Raw genomic sequence first — 21,905 nt, 5'->3', positions numbered from 1 at the left:
ATGGGTAGCAGTGCATGCCATCTGCGCATGCTTGTACTTACGTGGTTAGTTTTTGTTGGTTTGGCAGGTGATGATGAGTACGTATCTGAGTAACGATGATATGAGAGACCGTCATCGATCGTTTCTCATATGATTAGGATCGATGCGTGTCAGCGCTGATGGGTGCTGTCAGCAGAGACGGCGACTACTAGCTGCATGCAGATAGTCAACGCATAGAGCACGCAAGATATATATGTATATATAGCTAGGTTAGGTTAGTTTATTTCGTGTAGGATTGTTATCCATCAATCCTTGTGAGACAACATGAAATGTGCCGCCGTTAGATCCATCAGGAGTCGTTACCAACCTATTAAGTGTCGTCACTGTGTGCGTAGCAATAGCATCATGAATGGGACTACACTATTCGACTTTTAGTTGGACGGAAGGGACACTGAAAATGATCTCAACTACTCCCCAGAACAGCAAAACAAGTTTGTTAGCGCCCCGCCCATATATTCATATTACCTCTGTCGCCGGATCCGTTCGTTCAGTTCCTTCCGTGCCACCTCCGCTCGCCAGATTCAGCTTTTTTTTTTAACCTCCATATGCCCGCAAGACACTGCACCAATCCTGTCACAAGGCTGATGTCGCCCAAAGCAAAGGTTGTGGCATTGTGCGATCGAGACCTCTGGTACATAATGATGTGTTGTGTTATCTTACACAACATGATAATAGAGGATGAGCGAGAAGAGGATGAGGACTTTAACTACTACCAGGAGCCGGGCGGCCTCCCAGAGTTGGCACCCGAGGACTACCAAACACGTGATCCGATTCTGGTACAAGAGTTCCTCAAGAACCATAAAGCAATCGAGGATAAATCAGCGCACGAGCAACTACGAAACGATCTTGTGGAGCATCTTTGGGCAATTCATAGCTCCAAATAGCGCAACAATTATGGTCATCAGGTAGCATGTCTGTGAATGTTCTCTCTTTTTTATGAATACTTATTTCATAGCTTCTTTACAATTTTTATGTTAGCTCACATGTTGGACTGCATGTAGCATAGATAGTTCTGTTATACTTGCATTACCTGAACTCATCTTATGGTGCATATGATATAGTTCTGAACATTCAGTCATTTTGCTTTACTTGTCGCAGGGGCCTCTTCAGAAGATCTGGGACCTGAACAATGAGATCTTCAGAAATTGTCATGCATACTATGGAAACATGTGCTATGGAAAGTGAATTCAGTGAACATTTGTTAGGCTATTTAGATTTCTTAGATCAGTGTGTTTCAGTGAACATGTGCTTCTGTAATGAATATTTCTTACTCAAACAAGAATGTTTCTTAGATCAGTGTGTTTCAGTGAACATGTGCTGTGCAACTTGTGCTATACTGAATAAAATGTGAGAATGTATCCTGAACAAAATGTGAGAATGTATCCTGAACCTGTATTCTCATACACCTATTTTTTCAGAGGTTTCAGAGTCCAACAGGAAGCCAACTTGAATTTGTTACAGGAAATCTGTAACAAAACATTGATACAATGAGAGCTGTAAATAAAATTCAGAACTATCACAGCTCAAATGATGCAACAGAACAAACTAAGCAACATTGAACTGAACAACATTGAACTTGAATAGACACTCTCCCAGGTCTATTGTGTTACAGGAAATCTGTGTGTACTGTAATAGCATCAGCATGAGAGCTGTAGATACATGGCTCCAGAACAAACTAAGCAACATTGAACTGAACAAACTAAGCTGTGTGTACTGTAAGCCTTGATACAATGAACTGAACAAAGCAGTGAAATCAACTCATGTTCTGCAGTGTTGATCCCATCACAAGAGCTTCAGTACTACCATCCATGCTCCAGTGCCGGAATATACAGAGAAACAAACAGAAAGAAAGACAGCTAGCTTAGTTATAATCTTAAAATACAGTACTACCATCCTGAACCAAGTCTTCTAGGAAATAAGAAATACAACTAAGTCTTCTTTCCTACTGCAGCTTGGACAGTAACTGAAAAAAATGGTCTTCACATGAGAGACTCGGCTTCATCAGCATCTCCTCCGCTACCCTGCTCACTTGTGGAACCTCCCCCCGATGCCTTGACTAATGCTTCCTTGGCTGTTGCTATTTGTTGCCTCATTGCCTTGACATATGCTATTTGGCTTTCATCCATGTTGGAGGTGTTGCAGAACATGATCTTTTGTTCTTGATCCCACAACAACTTCCGCTCCTCGAGGTCCTTCTCAGCTTTCCATCTTTCTTCGCGTTTCTGATGTTCTTCTGTCTTCATTTGTATAAAGGTTGCAAGCTGGACGGCATATTCATCATCTCCATCATTCTTCTTTTGTTTCTGTTTTGATTGTTTGCGACCTGGAGGTCGCTTGGAAGGTGTACGGTCATCTTCTTGTGCTTCTTGCGATGGGGTTGTGGACTTGCTTTGCCTCTTTCCTTGGGCTTGCTTCATTGCTTCATATACTGTTTGAAACTTCTCGGTATGGCGGACCTCCATCCAGCAGTGAATGTAAGGAAAACCTTTGGTCGCATCATAGGATTTCTGCGCTAAATTGATCTGCAACAAAGATGGAATCAACAATTAGAGAATGAGAAGCATTTGATGAAGTCATGAATTTACGAACTTACATATTCTGTATTCGGAACGCCACTTGGACGGAGACGTTCTATCTTCTCGATGCATTCTTGAAACCGAACGCATTCCCTTTGGATGCCATTCCACCTTTTTTCAAGGGAGGTAGCATTTCTATCAGAGACAAAAGTCTTGTTCTCATGATAGTGTTGTGCTATCCGATTCCAATATGTGCCTTTTGGTTGATCACTTCCTATTCTTGGGTCAAATGTTATGGCCATCCAAGACCAACACAACTGGATGTCTTCATTGTGATTGTAGTTTCCTCCCCGCCCTCTGCTACTGCCACTATCTGGGATTGGTGCTTGTGTGAGAACCTCCAGATCGGCTTCAGAGTCTTGTGTCAGCATGTCTACCAATGGCTGAGAACTGTCCATTGGGTCCTATAATGGAAACATAATACATGGAATAGGTTACTACTTAGTAGTAAACATAATACAACATGCCAGTATACGTGTTCAAGTGAAGGATAATACTAGTGAAATAACACTGAAGATGACCAACAACACATTGCAGGTGTGGATAGCAACTCAAGCACCAGCCAGCTGAGTGTAGTTAAAGTTGAAAATGAAGTTTAATTGCAATCAGCAACTGTACCTACCAAGAAAAATGGAATCGCAAAACTTGTAACAATTTTATTCAGAAGAAGCAAATGTCCCACACCAAAACAGAACGTCGACAGTAGCTGGTCAACAGCAGGGAACAAAAGAAACACACATAGGAGAAGTATGTTAGGTCAAGAGTGCAAAACTAATAACATCAATGAACAAACAAATGGTGAGGCAAAACAGCACGACCAGTTTGCAGTTGATCAATTAGCCCCAATTGCCTGATCAGAACCAGAGCCAGGCCAATCGCCTATATATGCTACCAGTGGACCTAAACATAAGCTTAATTCATACATTTGTCCTAATAAACTCATAATTGGTCAAGCTCCTGAAATGAAAGGTACTAAACAAAAAGGCATCAGCACCAAACAAAATTGTCCATAAGCAGTTCATCCGCAATCTATCTTGTCCATAAATGTAGAACTGATTTTCACTCCTGATGACAGTTGACTTTGTAAGAATTAAGAAAGATAACCCAGAATGTATAATGAGCTAGATATAAATGGTACCCTAGGATGAATATAACAAATTCAAAGGGAAATCCTGACAAAGACAATAATGCTTAAGATTTAAGAAATATATTGCCTCACATGACACCAACTTAATATTCTTTGACAATCAAGCCACAGAAAGCAAGGTAATATCATCAAACGTAGATGTCTAGATAACATAACAAGTAGTGATGGTCTTCTGAAACCAGAATGCTCAATGCTTGTATTACCAAAGCAAACAAAGAATTATGATCCAGAAGATGCTGCTGATATATTACCAACCAATGCTTGTATGGTTAAAGCAAACAACATCAAAGATACAGAGACTCAATTCTGTGGCCTGATAACAGAAATATGATACAAAGCATCTTGCCAAATTAAATTGAGAACCAGGTGGAGCTGCTCCTACCTGCATGGTGTTGTCGGCAGTTAGGGTAGGGCTCCAGTCATACAATGGCATCGAGGAGCTGAAGTAGTCGTCGTCGTCAGTCGTTGAGGCGGCTCTTCGGGTGTCCGAGGCGGTGGTGGCAGCTACCATTGACGTCTTCTGGACTTGGTGCGACGAAAGCTGTGCCGGCTCGGAGAAGCTCGGCGTTTGGGCCTTCCTGCCGGCGCCGGTGAAGACAGAGCCGCGATGTGGTGCTTCATGGCGCAAGGAAGCAGGCAGGAGGGGGCCGGGTGGAAGCGATTGGAAGAGCTGGCGAGGCAGGAAGGCGCCGGGTGCGAGCGCGGCATCGGGGACCTGGCGTGGCCGGACGCCGACGGGATCAACCCTGGCGTCGAGGTTCTGGCGAGGTAGGACGCCGCCGGGAGGAGGACCCGCCGGTCGTGTGGGTGCCACGAATGTCGAGCGGCGTTTCTTCGATGCCGAGGTAGGCGCGGCCGGCCGGGGTGGGCGCCCGTCGCCGGAGATGCCGCGAGGCAGCGGCGCCCCGGCCAGGCGCGGTGGCGGCCTGGTCCGGCTCGGCCCGTTGCTGTCTCCGCCCCAAGCCGGCAGTCCGTCCCCCAGAGGGGCGGATCCGGCCATGGCGGGGATTCTACCGGGGGCGGGCGAGGATCTCTGGCGACGGCGAGCGGGATGGCAGCGGCGGCGGCTAGTCGGGTGCTGCGGCGGCGATTCGGGATGGAGTGAGCGGACCAGACAGAGGATTCGGGATGGAGCGAGGCAGCGAGCGAACCAGAGAAAGGGGAAAAAAGAGGCCCGGTGAAAATAGTGGGCCTCCAATTGTAGGGGTTTTGGATTAAAATTTGGTGGCCTCTCTAAAATGGGGGTTTGTTTAGAGGCCCGGTTGGAGATGGTTTTTTTCCACTGGAAGACTAAAACAAGAGATGGGGGCTCATTTGGAGGGCCGGCTGGAGACGCTCTAACCTCATATATACACTGGGTTCTCCGGACAAGTTAACCTTATACGCTGCTACCATAGTGACGAGATGCCCATGGAACAATTCCAATGCTTGTCGAACTTGTAAGGAAACAATGCCCGGAGCAGTAAGCGGAAAAGCACCAACTTTGTGAGCATTTTAAGATGATTTTTCATGTAGATATTTACGCGGAGATTGTTGTACTAAATCTTCATCCGTCACAGCATATGCAAACTTCTTTTTATTTGGAAGGGTTTCAAGAAATGTAGCTGTCATTTATTGGAAGCTTTCAGATGCCTTTATAGATGATGCTTTCCTGCTTTCAGTTTATTAAGGCTGCATGCATCGCGTAGTTGCAATCTCTCACACCGCAGAGCCATCTGGAGAGCCAAGAGGAGGCAGAGATCCATCAGACCGGGCGCTATTTTCAGTAATCCTGAAGACAGACAGCCGTCTCAGAACACAACTACAGAAGGAAGTATGTCCGCAGCCGTGTACATGATTCATGATTGCACTCCTAACCCATGCTCATCAGAAAATAGAGATACAGAAATCTACTTCGTCAATACAAAACCTGCTAACAAAAAGAGAACATTCATGCACGCTTCTGTGCATTGCAACTAACTAACACATCTGCTGAGGCCTGCACGATATCCATATTGCACCTGAACGGCCAGATTTGTGAAGCCCTGCAACACGAAAGTTTGTAACCATTAGCAGAGTATAACTTTGACGGATTTTCTGGTGTAACATATTAATGACAAAATAAATCTGTACAAGGTAGCGTGTTTTTGGCATGCCACAGACAATGAAGTACAGCTTTGATTTGCCAAATTAGATCTCATTTACCTTCTTGTAATGCAATTAACATATATTTGATCTCTACAGAAAACATGTAGCAGATTCTTGCAAATGTCATTCCCACCTTGCAACATATAATGATCTCATATAGAGCATGCTTTTCTGCGCATTGACCAATTTTTGACAGTCTTGATGGTATGACCATCTGTGAAAAAGAAAACAATATGCAATCTATAAGATAAATGAAGAAATTACATGCTAGTGTAATTGAGAAACTACAGTACTACACATAAAAAACTGATCCATGTTGACCATTGCCAGTGATTACCTCATTTCAGTTCAGGGGCATATGGAGCAGGGCAAGGTGATACTGTGTGATCAGGCAAGTCATTTATAAACTCATTAGCAGCCTGGAGGCAGGCGTGGAGCATCTTCTTCTCCAACCTTACAAGCCTTGTAGCAACTTCCTTCTTTGGTTCCAAACTGCCATCTGCCAACTAGCAATAACCAAAGCAACAACATATGATTCAGCAAGTATAGAATCAGTCAAGAAACACTTCATAAAAATCCACTAAACTCATTACCATAGCTTCATCCTCATCCAAAGTTGTTGGATAACCAGCCAATCGAGATTCCAGGTAACCAACAAGTTGATCAAGAACAGCTCGCTCAGTACATGGACTAACCTAGAGAATACATACACCATATGTAAGAAAAATTGTTAAATTCTGGACAAACATATCGCACATTAAGACTGCTACCCAGAAATCTTCATTTGGCATCAAATCAAAAAGGATACCTAGGTTATCAACAGTTTTACCTTTACCCAAGCTAGTGTCTACAGCAAGTGATGGCACACAGGTACTCAACCATGAACCATTTCAGTTGGATCAGAGCCACTTTTCAATATGTTACCTAAGAATGCATATTCATATACAACCAAGTACAAACCCTAATGTTAAGTAGCATGAACCTATCCAATTGACAATATGCTAAGTATATAATAACTGCAACAACAATATATACTAGGCTATGATCCAAAGCATAGAAAACTACCAATATAATGCCTCAAGAAAAGCTTTAATGCCAACCAAATTTTCAAAATTACATGCAAAATGGTGTTTTCTGCCTTTCATTACAAGTCCGTGGCTCCGTGCAAGGGTAAATTAGCATTTCGGTGTAGCTAGAAAATCTCAAGATTGTCCAGAGCTGGTTTGAACCTAGCAATGATTGGGGACAAACAGGTGGCACATGTTTAGCTTTAGTTCAAACAATTAGCTGATGATCATCCTGTCAGAAAGAAGCACCATAACATTGAATCTAGTGTGAAATGGCTTTTAGGTCTATGCCCAGAAACCATAAAAGTGGATCATAAAGAAGCACAAAACTAGGTCAAATAGGTTCCTAATTACAGCAGACTAAAAAGGGAAAATATGTTGAATAAGTATCAGGGCAAGTGCTCTCATGTATGTATACATCATATTTTGGAAGCACCCAAGCAAATCAATGAAGCAATAGGTAGCACCATCAAGGATGAGTAGGTAGACTAACTGGACATGTATCTCCTTCAGAAGAGAGTATGGACTGCATTTCATCCGGATCTGAAATGTATCCTAATCTCAGGTAAGGCAGCATTTCTGCAACAGTTTCTTTCTCTTTACCTACATAGACCTGATTCAACGAGGCATATTAATATTCAAAACTTATAGTTTCACTACAAAAGGGGGAAGAAAACTCACATTAAAATTTTGGATAGCAAGCTTTCCATTCCTCTGAGCAACCATTCTTTTTTCTTGGTATTGAGGATCTTCTGTATTTAACGATGCCTGTAACAGTATTCAGTCAGAGTTACACAACCAGACAATAAAGAAGAAAACCGCATAAAAGGGATTGTTTACCTCAATTGATATGCGATCAAAGGGATTGTCTTCATCAACAAAACCATAGTTCAGAACCAGCCTGGAGTTTGTTTGTGGTCCACACCTGTATAATCTACATAATTTGAGGTCTTGAACACATGTACCAAAAACAAGGCACCAAATCCACACTAACTGATGAGCCCTCCGATTGCAAAATATCATGAGGAAGAACGTATATGAATGCAATTATGCAACTGAAGAAAACATAATACCAGACGATTATTGGTTCTCCAGCTTTATATGGCCGATCCACCACCAACCGAACAGAATCACCATCAGCTGTCAACATCGCTTTGCAGTTGCTCTTGTAGGTCAATAGTGGTGGCCCCAAAGGAACTAGTGTGAATCTTCGAGCTAATCTAACTTTCTGTTCATGAATAATAAGTATAAAAAAGTCAATGAGAGGATTTCCTACACTTTATACTAATTGCAGAACAAACTATAAGTCAAATGAGAGTATTTCTGTTCAGAAGTTCAGCACTAAATTTTCCTACACTTTATACTAATTGCAGAAAAAATTATAAGCATTTAGTTTAACAAGGAAGAAATAAAAGAAATGTACAGGAAACAGGTACCACAACAATACTTGTATAAGCCTAAATCCATCCCACAACATGTTACCTGCAGATGAACCACACAAGACTGTACTGCAACAAAAGCTTGTTTGAATATCTCAAACGGAAAAGCCTCAGTAGGTATATCAAAAGGGTATTGCTGCACAACACGAATCAGTGAGAAAGAGGATCAGTTTACCAACTAGGCTGTCATGGAAAGAAATATGTTTGGAAGATCAAGGAATACCTGAAACAGTGAACCTGCCATGAACCACACTGTGTCAAGCTCATTATACTCTCTCCTTACCGCCTCATCTCTAGCAACAACTTCATCCTGAAATTATCATCTATGTTAGGATATTCATCTTTCTTACAGAATATTGATTAATCCTTCCACATCAAAAAGTGATCATGATACATTGAGATAAAACATAGTCAAATCACTTTCCTTTAATGGGCTTCCAGTCAGGTAATCAAGTTCACTTTCAGTCCATAAAAGTGGTGATTCCACAGCTAGTTGTCCCCTTCCTCGGTGTCGGTCGAGCTCCTTAATGTAGGGGTACCAATATGAATCCTTTCCTTGCTTTTTCTCATACATGAGATATAAAGCCAAGCATGCCAACTCAGATAACTTGTTGTTTGTCAACAACTCAGCTGCATGTGGTGCAGAAATATCAAAAAACTGTCAGGCATATCCATAACATATAAATCAATTACTTATATCCTCATGTCTGCAAACAGCACTGTGATGTAGTGTGTGGGTGGGTAATTGTTACCCTTTTTATGTAAATTGTTCCCTTTTAGGCACGCCCAGGTTAAAAAGAGAAACATCATGAACATAAAGTGCCACAAAGAATTGCCAAGCCAGATCAGTAGGGATTGCGAACATCACACGCACAAACATATACAAACAATGCATTAATACAGATGAAGCAGAATTATCACATCGATTTTCTGCAATCCTGGTTAAATAACAAAACATCCTAATGAAAGTGTGAGCAATCCTGATACACACATGAATCTGACCTAAAAGTGTGCCTGTGGCTGCAAACTAGAATGTTAAATACCACAAGGGCATAACCAAAAACTCATAGTAGGGCAAAACATAAAAATGGGACGAGCAGCCTATATTTTGGGGAAAGCCCTAAAAGTCTAAAGCAGTCCCTCTTATTTTTTGATTCTTCTAAAAATGCTTCAAATGTTGAGAAATGCAACAGACCCGTATTCAGGACATCTACTCAAGAGTCAATACAGAAACTAGTGGAGCATACAATCTTAACGAAAAGCGAGACAGGAACAGCGCAGTTATTGATTTCCTGAGATGCTAAATCGATTATTATAGCCAAATGTATGTACATACAAGAAACGGAATTCCCCAATTCCTAGGCGTTATAGAGCTCAATACAACCAGATAGAGAGAGTATCAGAGCCAGAGGCCATCTCACCTACTGATTCGTCCCCGAGAACCCGCTCCAGCGTGACGACGAGTGACATGGGCACCTCGAACGCCACATCCCCCGCCTGCACAACAAACGACGGAGCCAACCAAATCCAGGTCATGATCGCGTCATTACTGCCGGAATCCAAAACCCACGCCCTACGGCACTAACCTGGAGGGCATCGCCGGCAGCGATGTAGCGCAACGGGCGGTCCCCGCCCTCGCGCAGGCAGGGCACCGGCCGCTCCCGGATATCCACTTTGCCCGGGGGCAGCCCGCGCGCGCGCAGCCAGTCGACGAAACAGTCTGTGGCAGATTCGGCGGAGGGCCCCACCGCGGTGGCCGGCGGCGCGCGGGCCTCCGATGAGGAGGAGGAGGGGAGCAGCGTATCCGCGTGGCAGGCGGCGAGGCGGAGACGCGGACGAGGGCGCGGGCGGGGCCGCGGGAGGCGGCGAAGCGAGGAGGGGAGGAGGAGACGGGCGTGGTGGGGGCCGGAGACGGCGGCTGCAGCGGCGGCGGGGGAGACGGAGGCCATGGGCGTTAGGGATTCAGGCGGGGAATGGCGAGGCGACGGTTGGGAGGGGCGGCGGCGGTGGAGCGCTGCAGCGGCGGCGGAGGAGGTTTGTTGGTGGTGGTGTGGATGAGGGGAGGGCGACGATTGGGCCAGGTGGACAGATATTTTGCCGTAGGTTCTACGTCTATTTCACTTGTTTGAATCTGAATCTGAACTTTGATTTTGATACATTTTGAGTGAGGTTTTGTTTAGTCGCAAAATTTAAAATTCCAAACGAGAATCTTACATACATGAAGTATTAAATCTAAACGAAATAAACAATTAATTACATAGTTTGCTTGTAAATTACGAGACGCATCTAATGAGCCTATTTAGGCTATAATTAGACACTAAATTGCTACAGTAACTATGTACTTATGATAAATTAATTAGACTCATTAATTCGTCTCGTAGTTTACAGACAATTTCTGTAATTAATTTTATAGTTAATCTATATTTAATACTTAATATGAAAAAATTCAACTTCAAAAACTTGACATCCCACACCTAAACGAGGGCTGACTTGTGTTCACGGCCCAGTTCTCACTGCATACTAGATAGACCTATATTTTGCTTGGATGATCGGGTGGGATTAATGGCTGATCGTGCTCTAAAATTTAGGGGAGACACGACGAACTTAACTAGTAACAGTAATACTCAACAGCCAATAGTAATAATAATGGATCATACCTGCACATCGAGTGTCTATTGAAATGACATGAAACAAGTTACAATTGACATGAATGAAATGGAGTGCATTGATAAATTATGATAGAAGAATTATTTTGCTTGTTTTCGACTTAGTTCGGTGCCATACAAGATATATTTCTGATATTACCAGTGGAGATGGAACAACATGGATGTAAGCCTTTTCAGATATCACGAGAGATGAACCAGCGATAGGCAAGACAGCGTGCATCTCAAATTGCAAACAGACATCTGACAAAAGGAACACCAAGAATTCTCAAATTGCGTACGTCTCAAATTGCAAACAGAAATTTGACAAAAGGAACACCAAGAATTCTCAAACTAATTCATGGGAACAAATGTGTCTGTCAGATCACATTCGGAGGCTTGGAGAGTGGTTAGTTGGTGGAGAACTGTCTTAAATCCAAATCCAGATTCAAATCAGCACTGATTCAAACTACTTTCTTCGTTCCAAATTAAAGATCATTTGACTTAATTCTAAGTTTGATCACTCATTTTATTTAAAGAACTTGTACAAATATAGTTAAATTTAAATTATTTTTGAAGAATTTGTATTAATAAATCAAGTTATAACAATAAAAGAGGTGATATTTTGCATAATTTTTAAATAAGATGAGTGGTTAAATTTGAAATAAATAAGCTATCAGAGTATCAGTCACGATATTCGAGTCCTGTCTTCTTCCAAATGAAATATTCGAGTCCGATTCGAGCTACTATCAGTTAACAATCTTCTTCGAAATAGTATTAAATTAAATAAATTAAACAAGGCATACAGAGGCACGGCCGAACACTCATCACCGGATCGAACAAGGGTACCCATCGAACAATCTCCCCGCCTGCCGCATCGCCGCCGCCTGCCATGGCCGCCGTCGCTCCCGTCGTCTCCGACCTCGTCGACTTCCTCAACACGTCGCCCACCGCCTTCCACGCCGTCGGTACGCACTCCTCTTTCCCTTTCCTTTTCTCTTGTTTTTTCCTCGCGGATTGTCTCAGCTGACTCCGTTCGGTTGTTGTTTCTTTCGGGACTAGACGAGGCGAAGCGGCGGCTGAAGGCGGCGGGGTTCGCGCAGCTCTCGGAGCGGGAGGAGTGGTCGGGGCTCGAGCCCGGCCGCAAGTACTTCTTCACCCGCAACCACTCCACCATCGTTGCCTTCGCCATCGGCGGCAAGTGAGTCAGCTAGATCCGCTCGCCGGCACCCTTGTTCTTACCAGCCTCTGGTTCTCGCGGGTTCCTTAAATTCATATATTTTATACAGTCGTTAGAAGAAAACCAAATAGTAATCTGTACGTTGCCTTCTTGAATTGTTTGTTGTGTGGATTACTACTTGGCTGATGTGTTGATGCTCCACAGGTACGTTGCTGGAAATGGGTTCCACATCATCGGTGCCCACACTGACAGCCCTTGCCTCAAGCTCAAGCCCGTCTCCAAGGTATCAAGCCTGAACTCTTGCTTACTGATTCCAGAGTACCTTACATCCTGTGTTGCAATTTTGATATGATAGCACGTGTCTGTTTTACCAGCCATACATTTATTATTCGAGAATGAAAGTTTTTTTTACTGTGTATTTGGTGGTACCTGATGATACACAGTATGCTCAGTTAGTGACAGTGACAGTATCTTGCTTCTTATTTCGCAGGTAACCAAAGGAGGTTATCTTGAGGTTGGGGTACAAACTTATGGTGGTGGATTGTGGTACACATGGTTCGACCGTGATCTTACTATAGCTGGTAGGGTGATTATACGGGAGAAGAGGGATGGCGGGGTCTCTTATGCACATAAGCTTGTACGGGTGCAAGAGCCGATCCTGAGGATTCCTACTTTGGCTATTCACCTTGACAGGTTGGTAAAGAAAATTTCTGTTGCTAAGTATCTCATCCGTGTTACTATTTGTAATCATGCAGATCTTACATAATGAAGGTGTGGTCTGTTACAGTAACACTAAGTAATTTATATCCACCTGTTTACATTATGTACAGGACTATCTCCTCAGAAGGCCTCAAAATTAACAATCAGAGTCATCTTGTTCCGGTGCTGGCTACATCTATCAAGGTGATTTGAGTGCACTGACTAGAATCTGATATTTTCTCCTTATTATCTGCACATATGCTACCAACATCAGTGTTGTGCTGTTGGGTTAGTTCTGAGGAAGGCACTATATCATCTGATTCAGTAGTGAATATGAATGCTTGATTATGCCGTTTGTTGGTTGAAATACAAACTTTTGTATAACGTCTGCAATTAATCCTGAATACTCCCTATGTCCCAAATTATTAGTCAATTTGGCTTTTCTAGATACATATATTTTGCTATGCACCTAGACATAACATATATCTAGATGCATAGCAAAAACTGTTCACCTAGAAAAGCTAAAATGACTAATAATTTGGGACAGAGGGAGTATTTGTCTTACAACAAATCAATTTAGGGTAAATCTTTTGGTGCTGAACGTAAGTACTGAGTCATATTATCATTTTCTCTTTTGCAGAATGAAATGCAGAAAATAGTGGGAGAAAATGGCCCAAAGGAGTCATCGGAGAATAAGAACACAAAGCACCATCCATTATTATTGCAGGTATCTTCCTTTTTGCTGTTACAGACTTACAGTTCAACTAACTCATATAAGAAATACATATTAACAGCCTTGAGATCTGAAGAAAGTTCCGCTGATGTCATTTTTTGTTGCAGTTGATTGCTAAAGAGGCTAACTGTGAGCCTGATGAAATATGCGACTTCGAACTGCAACTTTGTGATACTCAACCAAGCGCTGTAGCAGGTGTCATGAAAGAGTTCATCTTTTCAGGACGGCTTGACAACCTTTGCATGTCATTTTGTTCATTGAAGGTCTGCCTCACTATTCCGTTTGCCTACAGCTACTACGTTACTGTTTTAGCTACCACATCTCATGATTTTTCGTGGTTTCATTGTTTGATGTTGGTTTCTTGCTAGCCCATTAAATACTTGCTCTGATCACAAATATAAGTCCATCTAGGTTTGTCCTAAGGCAACATGTAAAGAAAAGTAAATGGTTTGAGTAAACAATTCCCTTCTGTTTAAAGAAAAGTAAGTGTTGAGTGTTATCGAATGAGTTAGCATGGTTTAAGGCTAGAATACCTTTTATCCACTAAGCATCATACTCTCTTTGGATAATAACCTCTCTATCTATAATATTATAGTTGTTCACTGATACTTGTTTGATTCTGAGGATTCTATCATTGCATTTACTTCCAATTTTATAATGCTGAGAGCTTTCTCTTTTTAATAAATTACTGTTTATTTCCATTTTTTAAATAAACTCATCATATTATTATTTCCCGATACTATTCAGGCCCTAATCGACTCAACTTCTGCTGAACAATCACTTGATCATGAATCTGGCGTGCGAATGGTAGCTCTCTTTGACCATGAGGAAGTTGGGTCTGATTCTGCTCAGGGAGCTGGCTCCCCTGCCATGTTGGACGCTTTATCAAGAATCACGGGGTCTTTTAACTCTTCAAATTCCAAGGTACTGACTAATGTGTGCTCACCCATTCACAATTGTTATTCTTTATTTCACCCTGCCACAGTATTTGCAGTTTTTCACATCAGTTTGTTTCCAAATTGGTAATAGAAAATAACACTGTTTTTACTTTTCAGTTGCTAGAAAAAGCTATTCAGAGGAGCTTTCTGGTGTCTGCCGACATGGCACATGCTTTACACCCCAATTATATGGTAAGAATTATCTAGCATTTTACATATATGCATCAAGATAGAAAAACAATAGAAGAAAAGATAGAGATGTTAGATGTATATGCATCTTGTGTATTTAGTCACTAGTATAGGGTGCTCTTTGCACATTGTACATGACTTTATCAGCCCTTTGGGTATGGCAATACAGTTGAGTTGCTCATTTGTAACATGGTATCAAAGCCTAGGGTTTCCAATCCTTCAATCCCTCCGGCTCCGGCAAACCACCGGCGACTCGCCGGTGAGGTCCCACTGCCGTCCGGCGAGCAGCTCCACCCCTTCTTCTCCCCTTTCCCCTCTTTCCCCTGACCGGCCTCGCGCGCCAGCGGCCCTGCGCTGCGCGCTAGCGGCCGACCTCGCGCGCCGGCGGCCCTGCTCCGCGCGCCGGAGGCTCCGTGCACCGGCGGCCGTGCTCCGCCCGCCAGCGGCCCCTCCGCGCGCTGGCGGAGGTCCCGCGCGCCGTCTCCAGCCGCCTCGTCGCTCGATCCGCGCCCTCCCTGCCCCGCCTCCTCCCTGCGGGCGCCACCCCCACTCCTGTGGCCTCGCACGCGCGCTCGCAGGCAGCAGCAGCGCCTCTGTTTCTTCCCTCCCATCTGTGTCTTGCTCCTTTGTAAAAAAAAAACAGAGAAGAGTGAAAACAGAGAAGAGAGAGAGCCAGGCCTTGTGCGCTACACCATGGCTTCTCTTGGCCGACCGGGTGCCGTACCCATTCTTCGGTGCCCTGTTGTCTTTAATGGCAACAATTGGAGCGAGTTTTCCTTCCATATGGAGATCCACATGGGCGGCCAGCAGCTATGGGGCTACCTCACGGGTGAGCGGCCTTGCCCACCCACCTTGACTGCGCCTATCCTGTTTGCGAGCATGGAGGTTGACATTTCCATGTCCCTCCGTGGTCTCTCCACTTCCCACCTGATGTGGGCTCACCTCCGGCGCAGTTACGAGATCCGTAACGAGGCATTGTACCTTGCGGTGGTCGAGGAGGCTCAGTCGCTTCGCCAGCACGACTCCACCGTGGAGGAGTTCCACCGTCAGATGTCCGCCGTCTGGCATCGTCTGGACATCCTAGGTGCGGAGTTCTGTGCTAGTGGCACTTGCCAGTGCTGCGATCGTCACCGGAGCCAGCGGGAGACTCTACGCCTTCACGCCTTCGTCCTGAGTTTGAGGTTGTCAGGTCCCAGCTCCTGACTCGTCGACCTCGCCCACCTCTCGATGAGGCGATGCCGGAGCTACGTGCTGAGGAGTCTCGGCTCCGGGCGGGGGGCATAAGTGGGGCATCGCAGTCCTCTGTTTTGGCTGTTCGTGCTCCCCTTGTGCCTACCACCCCTCGCCCGTCACTGCCCCCACTACCCTCGACGACGAGTACTCCACCTGCCTTCGACGACCTGTGTGGCTACTGTGGCAAGGGTCGTCACCCTGAGGCTGTTTGTCGCAAGAAGCAGTGCGACAAGCAGTCTCGCCGTGGTGGGTCCAGTAGCTCGAGTGCTACTCGCTCTGTTTCTGCCATGGAGCAAGAGCTCCTCACGCTGCTACGTCGCTTCACTACGGTTCCTCCCTCACCCTCTGGCACTACTGCTCAGGCTTTGGGTCCTTCACCGCAGCCACCACCACCACCTCCTCCTCCCTCAGGTATCTCATCTAAGTGGTTTCTTGACTCGGGTGCGTCTTTCCACATGACTCCGGATTCCAGCCAGTTGTCCTCTATGTCTCGTGTTGATCCACTTATTATTGTTCAGACAGCTGATGGCACATCTCTCCCGGTTGTTGGCCGGGGTGTTCTCTCAACATCTTCTTTTCATGTTCCTACTATTTCTCATATCCCTCAGCTCACCATGCAGTTGATGTCTGTTGGTCAGATCACTGATCATGGATGTCATATTATTCTTGAGTCTGACTCTTGTTGTGTTCAGGATCTCCGTACGGGGCTCTTGGTGGGGACTGGACCTAGACACCATGACTCTCAGCATCTATGGGAGCTTGATTGGCTGCATCTTCCTTCAAGCCCTCTCGCTCCTCCGTCACCCAGCTCCACCGCTTCCATGTCAGCTGCCTCCACCGCTCCTACTTTTGCTCAGTGGCATCGCTGTCTTGGACATCTCTCCGGTTCCCGGCTTTCCACTCTTGTTGGTAGTGGTGTCTTAGGTCCTGTTTCTGGTGACGCTGCTCTTCATTGTACGGGTTGCAAGCTTGGCAAACAGCTGCAACTCCCATATCCCTCTAGTGATTCTGTGTCACAGTGTCCTTTGATCTCATTCACTCTGATGTATGGGGGCGTGCTCCCTTCGCTTCGAAAGGGGGCCACCATTACTATGTCATATTTATTGATGATTATTCACGGTTTATCTGGATCTATCTTATGTCCTCTCGTGGTCAGTTCTTGTCTATTTATCAGCAGTTCGCCACCATGATTCACACGCAGTTTGATTCGCCCATTCGTGCTTTCCGTGCTGATTCTGCTGGCGAGTACATTTCTGATGCGCATCGTCGTTTTCTTGCTACACAGGGCACTCTTCCTCAGTTCTCCTGCCCTGGTGCTCATGCTCAGAATGGTGTTGCCGAGCGTAAGCATCGTCATATTTTTTAGACCTCTCGTGCTCTCTTGCTTTCCTCTGAGCTTCCACCTCACTTCTGGGCTGAGGCTGTCTCTACGGCTGTCTTTCTCATTAACAGACAACCCTCCTCTGTTCGACAGGGTTGCACTCCGTACGAGCGTCTCTTTGGTCACCCTCCTCGCTACAGTCACCTTCGGTGCTTCGGGTGTGCTTGTTTTGTTCTTCTTCCTCCTCGTGAGCGCACGAAGCTGACTGCTCAGTCAGTTGAGTGTGTTTTCCTCGGGCACAGTACGGAGCACAAGGGTTATCGCTGCTATGACCCTGTTGCTCGTCGGATGAGGATCTCTCGGGATGTCACCTTTGATGAATCTCGTCCTTTTTATCCTCGTCCTTCCTCCAGCCCCTCTTCCACTGCTGTTGAGTCTATCTCCTTCCTAACTCTTCCTGACGTATCTCTTCTGCTGCCTTATTCCACGTCACCTACACTAGAGTCTCCACCACCTTCCCCACTTCCACCTTTGTCACCACCTTCCGTTCCTCCACCGGTTTCACCTCAACCTGACTCTTCCTCGTCCCTCCTTGGACGTCCTCCTGCGGTGCTGCCGCCTCGGACGATTACTCATATTTACACTCGTCGTTCGAGGCCTCCACCCTCATCGGACTCCTCTCCCTCGCTTCTTGGCTCTCCTTCCGATTTGTCGTCTCGGTATGCTCTTCGTGATCGTGGTGCTCTACGCCCTCCAGAGCGCTATGGCTTCACTGTTGCTTCTCTTGTTGAGCCGACCACTTACCGCGAGGCTGCTGTCGACCCTGACTGGCAGCACGCCATGTCTGAGGAGATTGCTGCCTTGGAGCGCACCGGTACTTGGGATCTTGTTCCCTTGCCTTCTCACGCCACTCCTATTACTTGAAAGTGGGTCTATAAGATCAAGACTCGATCTGATGGCTCTCTTGAGCGCTACAAGGCTCGCCTTGTGGCGCGTGGCTTCCAGCAGGAGCATGGTCGTGACTATGATGAGACTTTTGCTTCTGTTGCTCACATGACCACTGTCCGGACTCTCATTGCTGTTGCTTCTGTGCGGCAGTGGTCCATCTCCCAACTCGATGTTAAGAATGCTTTTCTTAATGGCGAGTTGCGTGAAGAGGTCTACATGCAGCCACCTCCGGGCTATTCTGTCCCTGCTGGCATGGTTTGTCGGCTGCGTCGATCTCTTTACGGCTCAAGCAGGTTCCTCGGGCCTGGTTTGAGCACTTCTCATCTGTTATCATTGATGCTGGCTTTAAGCCAAGTGACCACGACCCTGCCCTCTTTGTCAACACTTCTTCTCGTGGTCGCACGCTTCTTCTTCTCTATGTTGATGACATGATCATCACCGGTGATGACTCTCAGTTCATTGACCTTGTGAAGATGCGCCTCAGTGATAAGTTCTTGATGTCTGATCTCGGTCCTCTTCACTACTTTCTTGGTCTTGAGGTCTCTTCCACACCTGATGGCATCTACCTCTCCCAGGAGAAGTATGTTCAGGATCTTCTCTCCCGTGCCGGTCTCACAGATCACCGTACTGTTGATACACCATGGAGTTGGGCGTTCACTTGCGCGCCACGGATGGTGAACCTCTTGCTGATCCGACTCGCTATCGTCATCTTGTTGGTAGCCTTGTCTATCTTGGGATCACTCGTCCTGACATTTCTCATGCTGTCCATATACTGAGTCAGTTTGTCTCTTCTCCCACCCAGCTCCACTACACCCACCTTCTTCGTGTTCTTCGGTATCTTCGCGGCACCACTTCTCGACGGTTGTTCTTTCCTCGCTCTAGCCTTCTCCACCTTCAGGCATACTCTGATGCGACCTGGGCTAGTGACCACTCTGATCGTCGTTCTCTTTCTGCCTATTGTGTCTTCCTTGGATCCTCCTTGATTGCTTGGAAAACCAAGAAGCAGACAGCAGTTTCCTGTTCGAATGCTGAGGCTGAGTTGAGGGCTATGGCGACTGTGACAGCTGAGGTCACCTGGCTCCGGTGGCTCCTTGAGGGTTTCGGTGTGACGGTTTCCACACTGACTCCTTTATCTTCTGACAGCACTGGTGCGATCAGTATTGCGCGTGATCCAATCAAGCATGAACTCACCAAGCACATCGGGGTTGACGCTTCCTACATGCGATCGCAGGTGCATGATGCGGTTGTGGCCCTTCGCTATGTCCCTTCGGAGTTTCAGTTGGCAGATTTCTTCACGAAGGCTCAAACAAGGGCGCAACATGATTAATTCCTCTCCAAACTCACTCTTGTAGACCCACCATGAGTTTGAGGGGGGGTCTTAGATGTGTTAGATGTATATGCATCTTGTGTATTTAGTCACTAGTATAGGGTGCTCTTTGCACATTGTACATGACTTTATCAGCCCTTTGGGTATGGCAATACAACTGAGTTGCTCATTTGTAACAAGAAAAACATTTCTTAATCATCTGTATTTAATTTTCCAGGACAAGCATGAGGAGAACCACCAACCAAAATTGCATGGAGGACTTGTGATCAAGCATAACGCCAATCAACGTTATGCAACAAATGCTGTGACAGCATTTATTTTCCGAGAAATTGCTGAGAAGCACCAACTACCCATCCAGGTTAGTTGATTCAAAAAGGACCCCTACACAATGAATTAGTACTGATTATTGCCCAATTTATGCTTCATATATCTGGCATTTTTCCTTATAAGGAGTTCTAATTTTTACATTTGTAATAAGCAAGCCAATTTTTATCTGTTACAAGGCCGATTAACATGTATTTGATAAGCCTCATATGCTAGTTTTGTGGTCACAGATCTGAATGAGCTCCAATGCATCAAATACCATCTAGGGTTGTAATGCCTGTTCTTCTTTTTTTTTTAAGGTTGACCTTGTACAACCTTATGCAGATCCAATGTACTAGGTGTTAGAACATTTTTGTTCTTATATTTGGGTTTACGGTTCAGACCTTGCACAGCAGGCATTAGAACCCTAAACCCACAACCCAAGTTTCAGTGTCTTTCTTTTTTGCTTTTTTTTTAACCTTTTTTACCTAATATTAGTAGTAGCTGCATTCCTGAACTTTATAGAATTGGAAAAACAAATTTTATGTAATGCAAGGTAGAATCTTATCATTGACTATTTTTGCAGGATTTTGTTGTTCGAAATGACATGGGTTGTGGTTCAACAATTGGCCCAATACTTGCCAGTGGTGTTGGTATCCGTACTGTTGATATTGGTGCACCACAACTATCAATGCACAGCATCAGAGAAATGTGTGCCACTGACGATATTAGCCACGCGTATGAGCATTTCAAGGCATATTTTGAAGAATTCACTGAGTTGGATAGTAAGGTCAAGGTGGATTATTAAGGTAGTGAAACACAATAGGGTAGCTTTGTTGCAACGTATAAGGAAAAAGACAAATTCAGGAGGATGTATTATTGTGTTCTAAATTTTTAGCTTAGCACTTGCAAGATATTTCTTAAGAAGCATTTGGCTTGTGGTTGCATGCTTAAAATACATTGTTACAAAGCTCTCTTATTTATTGGCGAAATGCAAGGTTCCAATCTCTACCATAGAAATGACTTAATTCAGAACCATTATTTCGAACTAAAAAAATTCAGAACTATTCAAAAATTCTAACATAGTTTTTGATCTTATAAAGAATGTTTAAAACTTCAAAATTGTGATGTAGATTTTGTGCCACAGTAGAGAACTTGTTGAATGATGTGATTCTTTTGTGGTATCCATTGTAGTTAATAATCTCGTTAGATCAGACTATCATCAGAGGATCTCTCTAAAAAGACAAAAATGGAAGGCGAACTTCTACATCCCATGCCATTATTTCCATCTGTGGTTTGCAGTGTTTTTCATGTTTGCACTGTGAAAAAAAAATCATGTATTGCGCGATGTGAAAAATGGAACTAGAGCTTGCACATTCGACGAAATATTTGTAGAATCGGTATGGATACAGTACTTTTCATATTCCAAACGGACTTTTTTTTACTCGTGTTCCAAACCAGGACTTCCATGAGTAGCAGGCTTGTTTAGGATAGTCAGCTCATTTCTAGTTTTAACTTTTAACCTTGATCAGAGAGGGATGGCTACTGGCTACATGCCAACCTTCTACACACCTCTAGGCATTGGGTTTATGCGCTGCAGTCTCTTCAGCCCTAGCAATGAAAACGAACGGAAACGGACAGAAAAACCTCATTTCTACTTCCGTTTCTATGTTTTTTTGGCAGAAATGGAATCGGATTCGGAAAATACGAGTACGGAAACGGGATCGGGTTACGCGGAAGTACGGAAACGAACCAATACGGATGTTGAGCCGGAAAGAATAACGCGATCAAATATTCTCGAGTATACATTAACAAAGTCACAAAATAATATACACGTATGAAGTTATTAGTCCAATATTCACTAATATGCCATGTGTTAACATGTCAACATGCATACTTAGTGATTGGTATATTTTTGAACATATCAATTTTTAGACATATCTTATGTAGATTAAAAACGGGATGAAAAACGGAATAAATACGAGTCAATTCCATGT

At 44.6% G+C, this 21,905-nt stretch overlaps 3 protein-coding genes and 1 long non-coding RNA gene across 5 annotated transcripts; 2 read left to right on the top strand and 2 right to left on the bottom strand.

Moving 5' to 3' along the window:
* Window positions 1-520: 520 nt before the first annotated feature.
* LOC120700891 lies at window positions 521-1,352 on the top strand. The gene is made up of 2 exons (XR_005685958.1): window positions 521-944; window positions 1,138-1,352. It is a non-coding gene; the product is annotated as an uncharacterized LOC120700891 (long non-coding RNA).
* A 288-nt stretch (window positions 1,353-1,640) lies between these two features.
* On the bottom strand, window positions 1,641-5,101 carry LOC120697008. The gene is made up of 4 exons (XM_039980092.1): window positions 4,145-5,101; window positions 3,238-3,321; window positions 2,633-3,019; window positions 1,641-2,561 (listed from the first exon to the last, which is right to left on the bottom strand). The coding sequence occupies exons 1-4, from the start codon at window positions 4,760-4,762 to the stop codon at window positions 2,019-2,021; spliced, it is 1,632 nt and encodes a 543-aa protein (XP_039836026.1). The 5' UTR covers window positions 4,763-5,101; the 3' UTR covers window positions 1,641-2,018.
* Window positions 5,102-5,492: 391 nt separating this feature from the next.
* LOC120697009 (fructose-bisphosphate aldolase-lysine N-methyltransferase, chloroplastic-like) lies at window positions 5,493-10,450 on the bottom strand. 2 transcript variants are annotated; one of them, XM_039980093.1, is made up of 13 exons: window positions 9,982-10,450; window positions 9,817-9,892; window positions 8,820-9,025; window positions 8,619-8,705; window positions 8,439-8,531; window positions 8,030-8,184; window positions 7,797-7,881; window positions 7,638-7,724; window positions 7,450-7,569; window positions 6,483-6,584; window positions 6,227-6,395; window positions 5,947-6,103; window positions 5,493-5,786 (listed from the first exon to the last, which is right to left on the bottom strand). In XM_039980093.1, exons 1-11 carry the CDS (start codon window positions 10,342-10,344, stop codon window positions 6,228-6,230), a joined length of 1,542 nt encoding a protein of 513 aa, XP_039836027.1. In that variant the 5' UTR covers window positions 10,345-10,450; the 3' UTR covers window positions 5,493-5,786; window positions 5,947-6,103; window position 6,227. The 2 variants fall into 2 exon arrangements, with proteins under 2 accessions (XP_039836027.1, XP_039836028.1); XM_039980094.1 differs by having other exon boundaries at window positions 6,023-6,103.
* Window positions 10,451-11,840: 1,390 nt separating this feature from the next.
* LOC120697006 (probable aspartyl aminopeptidase) lies at window positions 11,841-20,928 on the top strand. Its single transcript, XM_039980091.1, has 11 exons — window positions 11,841-12,005; window positions 12,100-12,238; window positions 12,422-12,500; window positions 12,708-12,910; window positions 13,048-13,120; window positions 13,557-13,643; window positions 13,757-13,912; window positions 14,397-14,573; window positions 14,705-14,779; window positions 19,823-19,963; window positions 20,495-20,928. Exons 1-11 carry the CDS (start codon window positions 11,930-11,932, stop codon window positions 20,714-20,716), a joined length of 1,428 nt encoding a protein of 475 aa, XP_039836025.1. The 5' UTR covers window positions 11,841-11,929; the 3' UTR covers window positions 20,717-20,928.
* The last annotated feature ends 977 nt before the right edge of the window (window positions 20,929-21,905 follow it).

Source organism: Panicum virgatum, chromosome 3K (assembly GCF_016808335.1).
Source record: "Panicum virgatum strain AP13 chromosome 3K, P.virgatum_v5, whole genome shotgun sequence".
NCBI lineage: Eukaryota > Viridiplantae > Streptophyta > Magnoliopsida > Poales > Poaceae > Panicum > Panicum virgatum.
The sequence above is the reverse complement of the archived record's forward strand: the minus strand, read 5'-3'. Positions and strand labels throughout refer to the sequence as shown.